The sequence below is a fragment of the Pollicipes pollicipes genome, unplaced genomic scaffold (genome assembly GCF_011947565.3).
Source record: "Pollicipes pollicipes isolate AB1234 unplaced genomic scaffold, Ppol_2.1 Scaffold_4881;HRSCAF=5763_pilon_pilon_pilon, whole genome shotgun sequence".
Lineage (NCBI taxonomy): Eukaryota > Metazoa > Arthropoda > Thecostraca > Pollicipedomorpha > Pollicipedidae > Pollicipes > Pollicipes pollicipes.
Genome location: NW_023596576.1, coordinates 47,714,044 through 47,726,725, shown reverse-complemented (window position 1 = coordinate 47,726,725; position 12,682 = coordinate 47,714,044). Strand labels below are relative to the sequence as shown.

The following is a 12,682-nucleotide window of genomic DNA, read 5'->3' as shown; positions in this document are numbered from 1 at the left end:
CCACCGTCCAGTCCTACCCTGGATTTTTATGTTGGGTAGCCATGGGACTTTCGCTTAGTGGTGCCGGCAGGACCATTGGCAAATCACGGCTCTCTGGGTATCATGGCAATTACTGTCCAATCCAAACGGTTGAGTTACGCAATGGCTTTACTACTTCTGCCCATGGCAATTTTGCCACCTGTGCGTGGAGGTGTCAGCACGCCTCCCTCTGTCGGTGTTCCGGCCGGCGTCACTGGAGGTTTGCGCGACTTGCGGTACGCCGGGGTCGCCACTGTCCACCAATGACCGGTTTCCTGGCGGGGTCTTTCGACATCCCAAGGCCGACTTTGACAGCGAATGAGCATAGGTTGCCTCGGGCTGAGGATGGGCATGACAGTCTGCTATAAAACCGCGCTTCCGCCTTCCCACCGGCCACCACTCGCCCTGCTCTGCCCAGCAGCCGTCCGGTCCCGCCCGCCCCAAACATGAAGCTGGTGAGTACAGCGCTCTGATCGTCAGTACATGCGGGACTCTGCGGTGACTCGGCTCTGTGAATACGAGCATGAGGTGGGCATCATGTGCAGGGATATGTCCGGAAAACTTTTATTCACCCAGAAGCCGAGACATGTCACTAACAGCAGCGGTGTTAGGGCTCAGAAGCATTTCGATTCGTTTCATTCCATACATCGCTATAGACCTAGTGCTAAATTTTCCCAAATGCTGCGGGGCAACCGCAAAGGTATCCCCGACCTCTCATCACACGATAGTTCCCACATGGCTATGACCGAGGGCTACGACACAATGACATGACGGGACGCAAGCATTTAGAACTGGTTAGACCTGGTGTCTCGGCTTTTGTTGCTCATGCTGTCGCCTGGTGATGGGATTCAAGCCATTCTCGTGTCAACGCTGACCTAATGCGACCTTGTATCACGTGTTGCAGGTGCTTGTCCTCTGCCTGGTGGCTCTAGCTTGGGCCGACAAGGATGCCAAAATTGTGAACCAGCAGTTCGAGATCAACGAGGATGGCTCCTACGAGGCCCAGTAAGAATGCCAGCTCTAGAACGCTAACACCTGGTGCTTATGTGCAATTGTTGTGTCAAATAGCGACCATTAAAACTGCATTGATACCAAGGTCAGTTAATCGTCCATTTTGAAGGCTTTTTATGTCGCAACCATTATACCATATTATGGAGTTCAATCGTGCGTAATGCCGAGATACATCCCTGGTGTTTGTAACATTGTCATCTATTTCCTGTGCATACCAAGCTCTATTTCGACACCGAATTTGTTCATTTGGACACCTGTCCTCCAGGCACGAAACCAGCAACGGCATCCAGGCCCAGGAGAACGGCATCTCGTACCCGGGCAACGAGCCGGAGACGGGCAACTACGTGAGGACTGGCTCCTACTCGTACGAGTGGGAGGGCGTCACCTACACCGTCACGTGGGAGGCTGACGAGAACGGATACTTCGCCCAGGGCGACCACCTCCCCAAGTAAAGCCCTCTGTCCTCTCTCTCCGCTTCCTACGTCCCTCCGTCGTTTCTGTCTCGTGTCCCACCACTGCGAAGAAGTACTTCGTTGCACCATAAGCCCTCGTGCCAGTCCCGCGTGTTATCTGTGATCTGTTATCCGAAATCATCAATATATTTAACAACGAAAGTCGACTGGTTTGCCTCTCCCGAAGTGCGGATACTGCTCTATCAACTGACGGCAGTGGGAAACGTATCGCAGCATGTTCCAAGTAGAAATGTCGATCGGAACTCAAACACTTTGCCAACTAAAAGCCGATGCTTGTCGGCCATCGTTGAATCGGTCGCGAAAAAACCTGGTGGGCATTTCTTCAATATTCGAATATTTTATACCCAACGTAAATTGATACGCATCACACACAAAACTAAGGATTGGTCTGGAGCAACAATGCGACACATTTGTGCCACAAGCAAGCAGTTTCGTGCCTTAGAATAAGTTTTTAGAGACAATAGCGTGGTGGATTACAGATGGACCCACATAAATTCAAAGGGAGTGCTCCACCTTCTATGGGATTTTGAACTGAAATAGCTGTCTTGAAGACTCTTCAGTGCTGTTTACAATCCTGCTCTTCTTAAAAGCCGAGCCCCCTAGTTTCTGAGCTGCACACCTGCGAAAATAGAGAAAATATATACTGGGGAGAGAGCATTTCAAATTCATTTTGGCATTCATGACATCGTAATAGCGACATCCAAATCCTGTCTTGCGCCCGCGAAGAATATAGGCTTTTTCGAGCAGATTATGACAAGGCCACTTAGGCCTGCAAGACATCATAGGAACGTCATTCAAATGCTGCCACCCCATTGGCTATGCAGCTTTCAAGCAAGAAGGGGATAATTGTGAACTCGCTCATGTCTGGCTCACGTGAGCATGGTTTCCAAATATACAAACATCATTGGCTCTTGATCAAAGCCGTGCAGGCTGTGCAACATTCAAGCACTACTGACTCTTTGTGCTACATAATGCAAGAACTTGGACATGCGTGCTGGATATTACGAGAATAAAACTTGGAATCGAATAACTCAAGAAAAACGCCTTACCCGAGCATGCGAATGCAAGGAAACACATTCAATGCACTGGAAAACATGCACGAAAACCACAGAAAACGTCAAAACACGAGCTCATAAGGCTATTTTCTTTAGCAAACACCTCCAGCACTTCCACTGCTATCTCCTGGCGAGTTGAAGAGCTATATGTGAGAGCTTGGGTGACGACTTTGCACGGCTAGTTTGTCAGCACCTCTAACATCACACAAACTTTCCATGACGCAGTCAAACAATGACGTGTTGAATATCATGTTTACTAAAAAGAGAAATCTTGTTGTCTCGAGCAGCTTTTCTTCTTGAAAGTATAGCAATGGTTGTAAGTGAGCTTATGTCATGATTTATGGTGCTTGCTGACATATCTTCAAACGTGGAATATTCGCATTAATTCGTGGATTGTTCATGAGGAAGGAAATTTATTTGAATAAGCTGTGAAGGTAAGCAATGCCAAGCTGTCAACAGTGACGTACACAGAAATATAGTATCCTGTTCGCTTGCGTCTGCGTCAGATTCGTCACCGAAACTGATTGCAAAGTTTTGGCTGGACAGATCTGGGATCATGACTGTTCGTGAGAATAATCATGCGCGCAACCAGCAAACCGTAATTTTATAAACATGCATGTCTTTTTAAACATGTTTTGGAATCTCCGCCATACATGCCCAGTCAAAAACCACCCATGAAAGAAGCTGTGCCAGAAGCAAATACACAATAGAAAGTGCTCTAGAAAATGTTTGAAAAGTTTCGCACCGAGATTCTTTGGAAAGCAACTGTAGCCAACAGGAGCTCGTGCGACGCTCGGTTGTGCTGGTAATCACTGGGTAGGCCGGGAATATCAGCATTTCGAAAAACAGTGCTAAATGCAACGCGCTGTCGTCGAAATTGTAGCCAGTCCTGGGGGAATCTGAATCAGCACGTGCACCCATTCAGTGCCGGTATTCAACACACCTTTATTTGCTATACGGTGTGCACTGTCTTCTCCATAAATCATATTTACCTTCACGCTCGCGACGTCAAGGCGGGATAAAGGAATGTAGGATGTTTTTGCCATGCAAAATTCTTGGGCTCCTAGCTGAGATTCGACGAACATCAGTTCAGTATGAGACATATCGTGCTTGCTGCTTGGAAATTACAAATGCAAGCCTTGCACCGATTTCGCAAAAAGCGTTATAACTAATCCTACGTCCTATTCTTCTTAACACTCTGAAATAGTCTGTTCTTTTTTATGTGATGCTCTGTGTTTTTTGTTTGTTTGTTTTTGGCCTTGAACGCCGCGTGGCCAAAAGGGTGGCAAGATTTGGAAGCTGTTTCTGTGGCGTCATGCATGCCTGAATGACATTGACACAGCTTGCACAAATAATGTGCACATCTCCGCGGGCGTGTTGCTCAGAAATAAGAGAGTCGGTAGAAGTAATACGCCTCGTGAAGTGCAGTGCTGCGAACTGCACCGAATGGACTTCAGATGGCTATTTCATTTTAAAACTCCAAGTCAAATGCGTTATACTCCCTTTAAATGATCCTCAACGCCCATTTGGCTTCAAAGGACACCAATGCAAACAATAATGTCGTGGCGTGGCGTCTAACACCCTTTGTCGATCCACATCGCTGCCAGGCATGGTTATGATATAAGAAAGTAGGTGAGCCAAACGCATGTACCTCAAAAAACAACAATAATTTAGCTTGCTCCGTATGATCCACTTTCTAAGTTCGATAACGTGTTTAGGTTATTGAATGTCGATCAAGTGCATGATTACAATCCAGTCATTATCGAAATGTGCAGTGCATAGTGCAACCTATTAAAAATCACCAGCAACTATTTCAAATATTTTCAGCGCAAGAAGCCTTCGTGAAATCGGCTAGAAATGATGTCCTCAAATCGTGGCATTTTTTTTAAAAAATGCGTGGCAGTTCCAATGGTGAGCATTTCAAAGCTTCACTACTAAATTCCTATCGGTCTTGCTGTAAGCCACGAAATGATTTGCTCTGAAAGTCATTCCATAAACCGTGAAACCGCTTGGTAATGGCACAAAAGTATCGCGTCGTTGCTCCAGACTTATCTTTAGTTTTGCGTGTGATGCCTACAAATTGGCGTTGTGTATGAAATACTTGCATGTTTAAAAAATGTCCGATGGCTTTTCCGGGGCAAAAGCAAGATGATTTTTATCGCTTTTCAGTTGACAAGGTTTTTGGTCGCCGATTGATATCACTTTTTGAAAGAGGCTGCGATACTCTTCTACCGCAGTCAATTGACTGAAATGTATCCGCACTATATGCACTGTATGACAGGCAGACCCATCGACTTCAGTTGTTAAATATATTGACGATTTGAATCACGGATCACAGAAAACACGTAGGACTGGCAAGACGGCTCATGGTGCAAAAAAAATATTTTCCTAGCGGAGGGACACGGGACAAAGACGACGGAGGGACGTAGGAAGAGGAGAGAGGGAATGAAGGGCTCTACTTGGGGAGGTGGTCGCCCTGGGCGAAGTATCCGTTCTCGTCGGCCTCCCACGTGACGGTGTAGGTGACGCCCTCCCATTCGTACGAGTAGGAGCCAGTCCTCACGTAGTTGCCCGTTTCTGGCTCGCTGCCGGGGTACGAGATGCCGTTCTCCCGGGCCTGGATGCCGTTGCTGGTTTCGTGCCTGAATGTCAGAAATAAAATAAACCAATGCAGTGTTGACGTCGAATTCGGTATGCACGCAAAATAAATGACATTGCTCCAAAGATAAGGAATGAATCTTGGCAATGCACATAATTGAACCCAGTAATATGGTGTAAAGGTTGCGACATAAAAAACCTTGAAAATGAACGACCAACTGGGCTTGGAGTAGATGCACTTTTCATTGTCGTTATATGCACATAACATACTTATATTTAGTAATATACACTTAATATAATATTTAGTAATGCACATTGCATGCTTAGAACTTAATATATAATATGCATTATACAATTACACACAAGCGCCTAGTGTTTGCGTTCTAGAACTGGCATTCTTACTGGGCCTCGTAAGAGCCATCCTCGTTGATCTCGAACTGCTGGTTCACAATTTTGGCATCCTTGTCGGCCCAAGCCAGAGCCACCAGGCAGAGAACAGTGACCTGCAACACGCGGTACAAGGTCACATTAGCATGATCAACAAAAGCCGAGACATCTTGTCTGCCGGTTCTCAATGCTTAAATCCTGTACCGCCCATTGTGCCGTCCGTCCCGCCTCGGTCATAACCATGGGAACTATCGCGTGGTGAGGGATCGGCGATACCTTTGATCTTGCCCCCCCCCCCGAAAAAATACTGGGAAAATTTAGTCCCAGTTCTATGGTGATGCATGACATGAAATGCATCGAAATGCTTCTGAACCTCAACAGCGCTGCTGTTGGTGACATGGTTTGACTCCAAACCTTTCCGGGCATATCCGTGCACATGATGTCCACCTCATGCTCGTATTTCACAGAGCCGAGTCACCTGCAGATCCCGCACATACTGACGATCAGAGCGCTATACTCACGAGCTTCATGTTTGGGGCGGGACCGGACGGTTGCTGGGCAGAGCAGGGCGGGTGGTGCCGGTGAGAAGGCGGAGCGCGGTTTTATAGCAGACTGTCACACTCATCCCCGGCCCGAGGCGACCTATGCTCATTCGCTGTCAAAGTCGGCCTTGGGATGTCGAAAGACCCGCCAGGAAACCAGTCATTGGTGGACAGTGGCGACCCCGGCGTACCGCATGTCGCACGAACCTCCGATGACGCCGGCCAGAACATCGACAGAGGGAGGCGTGCTGACACCTCCACGCACAGGTGGCAAAATGTCACGGAAAGAAGAAGTGAAGCCATTCCGTAGAGTAGCCGCGTGGATTGGACGGCAAATGCCATGGTAACCAGGGAGCCGTGAGTTGCCACTGGTCTTGCCGGTGCTACCGCACGGGGTCCCATGGCTCCCCAACACAAACATGCGGGGTAGGACTGGACGGTAAATAAAGGCAGACGGGACAGGACCGCAAAGCGCAGGGCAGCATATAGCAGAACGGGGCAGGACAGGAGTGGAGTGAACTGAACTGAGCTGATCTGAACTTAATGGAATTGAGTCAGCACCGCCTGCCCAGTCTCCTCGTCCTCACCTGAAGACACCACCTCATTTGACAGAATTGATCCTGTTAGTGAAATGTGCCCCGCCCCGTCCAGAAAAGATCGAAATGGACCGGATCAGACCGTGCTCAGCTGAGCTGCCTAAGCCAGCACGGACCGAACGGACTGAAGAAGACAGAAGACGGAGAGTGGGAGAGCGAGGACAGTACGTGAACGGCCGGATCGAACACGGAGACAGTGACGGTTTAGACAGAACATGATAGGACTGAAACGGGCCGGACAGGAACGGAATATAGCCCCGTTCTGTTTTTACCCTTCTCTTCGGACAGTCAAGAACTGCTGTCGTCTTTAGTGGTTCTCATCGACCCATTTTACTGTTCCCTTCGCTGCTCTAAAAGCCTTGACTTGTCGTTTTTATTATTGCTCACTCTGACCTTCATCTCTGTTAATCTATATTCTTCTAATGTTATTAAGCCTTCGTTAAAGTCAACTTGCGTTCCTCTCTACTCCGTCCGCTTGAAATTATGTGTTTAGGTTATGTTCCTTGATATTTGTGTTTGCATGTTTAAAATCTTATGCTTAGCCTGGGTTCCTTGACCGTTTTTGTTTGCACATACCCGAGACCCAGTCATTTGCTGCGGGAGGGGCCAGTGACATTGCCATACCCTGTACTCCCAGGAATTTCAGCACCGTTGTGGTCTTATGTATGTTCGGTAAGCTTGTGAAGCTGTCATACAGAAGGGTGAGATCAGTATGTAAGCAAACACCTCTAAATGAAATTGTGCCACTTCCCTAAAGGTGTCTGTATCTCGAACGCATAGTGAAAGTAGTTTCTGGTAAACGAAAGCTAACTTTTCTTAAGGCTCGCATAACCATTAAGCTGCATATTTAGATTGCGTTTTCTAGTTATGGTCGGAATCACCATCTCATGTCGTGTCCTTGCCGATCAACAAATACCACCTAGAGCGGCAAATCATGGGGTGATCTGAATGTCAGTGACAAGCTGCAGGTTACCTAGATTTAGTGAAAAGTAAACTTCAGACGGAAAGCATAAATGCACAGTGCTTAAAAAGACATGAAGCGCACCAAAAACAAGCACACCGGTTGAGCTAAATAAATTTACATCAGTGCCAGTACACTGACTCAATCTTCCTGCTCGGTTGTGAGTCTCAGGTGAAGGACGTCGGTGGCCGAGCGTGCTCACATTTTGCACATCAAATAACATGATTATCTTACAGAGACTTTTCAACATTTGCAGGGAGTTTGAAACTTAGACAGCCATTTTCGAGATTTCTTCCTGCAGTTCATAGTCATGTCCTTTTTAAGACTAAAATCCTCTCGTTCCTAAGCTAGGTGCATGCGACTTTGGACAGACTATTTCGTGCCGCCTACATTGGTTGGAAGGCAGTTGACGGCCGTTATATCTGGAAATCTTCCTCACGATCGCCAGATATTAACGACTCGACAATTACACAATTATGTTTGTCTTGGCCTCGATCGTAATATGGCTAATGAAATAACAGGATGTGAATGACGTTATCACGGTGTAGTAGATACGTGGGTAACTTTGAAATAGTCTCCAGAAATAGTCTGTACATCTTCATGGGCGTGTGGCTCAGAAACTAAAGGGAGTTAAGGACTTTAAAAGGAAGTTAAGGACTTAAAAAGCGCATGGCTGTGAACTGCACTGAATGATCTTCAAAATGGCTACGAAACGTGCAAAACCCATTACCAATGTGGGACACCCCTCAGTTAGAGGTTTCATCGTGGGTCGAGATGTTGTTCTGCCGTGAGTATTGTGCAATATTTACTATAAACTGGCTTCTTCGCTTAAAGCACACCGATATAGCCTTTACACGATGAAGCACCCATTTATGTGTGACGACTAGCCATTGCATGTTGAGCAGTATATTGGGGACACCTTGGCAGTATTTTTCTTTACACGTTACAGTCTGCATGCCCCCCAAAAGCAAAAACAAAAACAAAATTGATAAAACAGCAATGCAGGCACATTTGTTCAACTCAGCAAACCACATATGTTTGTCATCCTAGCAGCAGCACATAAAAATTGAATTCTTACACTCGTGCCAGGCGACACTCCAGTTTTTTGTCTGTTTGTTTTTTTTTAATGATTTCAGTTCATCCTGACCAGCTTTTCGCTTGCAGAGCCAAACCACAAAAAGGTAGATAAAGGGACTGAACGTTTTGTTGTTAAAAATGACATATAACGAACAGAAAAATACATACATACATACGAACAAGATGCAAAACACAACACTGCTTTTCTTCACTGCTTGGATGCTTTCAATGGTTCATCTTAGTCATTATTCACAACCTCGTTGTCGTACTCACATCCATTACTCACAACCTCGCACAACCTGTGTTGGCTGCACAAGGTACAGCAGCATTGTTACCTGTTTTGCAGACCTCTGAGCGAGAAGTGTGGGCCACAACCCAAATCAGCAAGCCGTCTGGGGTCTTCGAGCATCATCCTACCTTTGTACCTCACCGCGGCCACGAAATCAGCGACCCGTCTGGGGTCTGCGAGCATCCCCCTACCCCTGTACCTCACCGCGGCCACGAAATCAACAACCCGTCTGGGGTCTGCGAGCATGCTCTTACCTCTGTACCTTACCGCGGCCACGGAATCAGCAAGCCGTCTGGGGTCTTCGAGCATGCTCTTACCTCTGTACCTCACCGCGGCCACGAAATCAGCAAGCCGTCTGGGGTCTTCGAGCATGCTTTTACCTCTGTACCTCACCGCGGCCACGAAATCAGCGACCCGTCTGGGGTCTGCGAGCATCCCCCTACCCCTGTACCTCACCGCGGCCACGAAATCAACAACCCGTCTGGGGTCTGCGAGCATCCCCCTACCCCCGTACCTCACCGCGGCCACGAAATCAGCGACCCGTCTGGGGTCTGCGAGCATCCCCCTACCCCTGTACCTCACCGCGGCCACGAAATCAACAACCCGTATGGGGTCTGCGAGCACCCCCCCCCCCCCCTACCCCTGCATCTCACCGCGGCCACGATCCCGTCACTCATCACGACCTGTCCGTGCATCTTCAGGGCCATGGTCGGCATCACCCCCCCCCCCCTACCCCTGTACCTCACCGCGGCACGATCCAGTCACTCATCACGACCGGTCCGTGCATCTTCAGGGCCATGACCGGCATCATCAGGAATTCAGCTGCTGCACGTAGGGTTTTCCTCGTCTGAAACAGACAGCTAGGTAATACCGCCACCTCTGCACCGCAAACCGCAGACCGGGACACCGCAGACCTCTGCGCCGCATCGCCATCACGCCAAAACGTGAACACTCAACTGCAGACTGCACACAGTATGGTGGGCGACGCGCGGACCGCCGCGTCGCCGTTGGGAGCGGTGGCCAGCTTCAGGTGGGCCGATGTCGTGCTGCTGTTCTTCCTGAGCCCGTCTGGTAGCTCCGCACTGTTCTTTTTGTGTTTCACAAATCCGGCTCGTGTAAAGGGCCGAAACTGTTGCGTCATTTAACTTTTCCGTTAAGGAGCTTGGCATTGAGGCCTATTTAGATAGTATCAGAAGGCATTTGAAGAATGTTTTCAAACTGCTGTCTTAAAGGGGCACCGCCTGCAGGACGAAAGCGCCACGTTTAACGTGACTTATTCCGATTTGGCCCTTCATCCGCGCGGTTCGAGTCAATTCAGTGATTTCTGTAGCCGAGTGTTGGTTTGGGACTCATAACTAAAGGGTTGTAGCGGGGTAATGCTAAGCCACAGCCTCCTAACGCAAAATTTTTTCGCAAAAATATGGGATCTGAGCTTTTGGCCCTGGGCCTTCTTCCTGTCTGAGTTTTGACAAAGGCATGAGGGAATCTGGCCGAAAGCGTGCGAATTTAATGTTTAGCAGTGTTCTTGTCGAAACTCAGAGACGACAAATGCCCACAGCCAAAAGCTCGTTTCCGCAAGCTGTTGGATAAAATTTGCCATTATCAGCCTGTGGTTCATCATTGCCCTGCCGTGACCCTCTAATGAATGGCTATGGTGCACACATGAGGCGCCGGCGTGAGGAGTGTGGCAGGCTTTGGTTAGGCTGCGAGTGCATGCAGCTCACTGTCAGCATGAGTTCTCTCGTTCGCCGTGGTCCAAGAGCGATAATATTGCCTCTGCAGTCACTGACACTCAATAAAAGGGTGCACCACGACGTGCATCGCGTTCCCCAGAAAAGAGCGCAGAGGCGATGCTTTACTGTTTACTGATTTACTGATGCTCAATAGGCAATGACTTGGAGAAAGCTAGCCAATGTCTTGATGGTGTTCTTATGAAAATCCGAACACAATTCCCCATAGGGGTATTTAGGTATAGGGGTATTTAGGTATACGTAGGGATACGGGTTCTTCCGAGCATTTTTGCTTCTCTTGCTGGAAAAGTTTCGGGTTACTATTCTGTTTTAAACAGTTATATACAAAGTTTCATAACAGAGGTGTTGCTTTTTATCGGCTGTGATGCCCGGGGATGGCAAAATCAGCATTTTCATTACATGACAACTTTGGGATTATTGCCATCCCCTGGGGTCACCGAAGCCTGGTCTGGGCAGCGTACACGCACAGTGGACGGGGTCCAGCGCGCCGCCTCGGAAGGCCGGTCTCGGGAATGAGACGTCTTGATGGACAGCCAGCACTTATGTTCTACAACCACGCTATTGTAATAGCCCCAGCTCCAACGTCGCGCGCCAAGAACCGTCGCAGAGCGTCAGCGGATGAGTAGGCTGAGCGCTCTGGTATATGTACTATGAGTGAGCGACCGACGTCCGGTGCGTTGCGGGCTGCCTATGCATCTGGGGTGCGGGCCTCTCATGGCCGCGGGCGCCGCCCGGTCCAGGCACCGAGCGAGCGGGGACTGTCGGTCGGGCGCGGCAGCGTGGACGGAACGGTGATATAATATAATGACACCTTGAACTAGCTACCTGCCGGCTCTACCAATCCGCCACTGATTTCTTCTAGCCAGTCAGCTCCTCACAACATCAACACAACCGACAGCAGCCCACAGCCTTGCACTGAACCTCAGCTTGTGCCCATCTCTCTCAAATGACATGACGCTTTAAAACGCTGCGAAGCAAGCTGGTCACATTCGTCGCAAGATGATGCAGCCAGCTGCGATTTTTACGACTAATAATAAGCTTAGTTATCTGGTATTTTATGTTGTTTAGTATGCGAAGTGAATCGTGGCTGAAGAAATCTGCGAAAAGCACTGATCTGAGAGGCATTGGAAAAGCACTGTGCGACCACGGATCTGTGACGTCAGCACTGATATGGTAAAATTTGTAGTGTGTTTCTGTCACCTGCAAAAAGCTATCCTGGTTAAAACTATTATGTTTGGCAGCTTCGTATGGCTCCACTTGCTCATACAGCGAAACGTTAACATTTCGACGTGTGCTCACACATGATCATGCTGCAAGCGTTAGCAAGAACAGCCAATACTAAGCTTTAAGTTTCAGCCAGCTGAGGTGGTCTGTTGTGGTATGTTCTAGGCTGTTGAAATTTATCTTCGTTTTTGCAATGTTGTCACCAGTTGGCTTGCAAAAGTTTCAGTTTTTGTCACTTACCATATCTGGTAAATCAGAAGCCTTTTCAACCCTGGGGCACTTTTCCAGTGCCCACGTCTGCTTCGGGTGTGGCAGCCATGCACACCCGACGGCCAACTGTCGTCACCGGCACAATACTGGTTTCCCATGTCATCAGAGGGGACATGTTTTGTCGGCATGTCCAGTGGCTGTGCTGGGAAATGTGCGAGGGTTCCCGCACCCCACTTGCGCCCCACGCGGGTGGGGCAGGGGATCCCAACAGCCGAGTGTAACATTGATGAGAGTGTCAACCGCCATGCAACCTTCTGGTGTGCCGGGAGAGCTCGCCTCACCTGGCACCAGGTGGTGTTCCTCTCAAGGATAACTTTACCTCCTCTGCTGAGAGGCTGTAGCTGCGATAGTCATGTGCTGATAGTCATGATAGCCATGAGTTAGTCATGTTATAGTCTTCTTCCTGTGGCTGAGATATGTCACACTGTGC

The 12,682-nt window shown here is 48.6% G+C and overlaps 1 protein-coding gene across 1 annotated transcript; it reads left to right on the top strand.

Annotated features, from left to right (window-relative positions):
• Positions 1-431: 431 nt before the first annotated feature.
• Positions 432-1,636, top strand: LOC119100935 (endocuticle structural glycoprotein SgAbd-4). The gene is made up of 3 exons (XM_037224143.1): positions 432-473; positions 923-1,023; positions 1,295-1,636. The coding sequence occupies exons 1-3, from the start codon at positions 465-467 to the stop codon at positions 1,479-1,481; spliced, it is 297 nt and encodes a 98-aa protein (XP_037080038.1). The 5' UTR covers positions 432-464; the 3' UTR covers positions 1,482-1,636.
• The last annotated feature ends 11,046 nt before the right edge of the window (positions 1,637-12,682 follow it).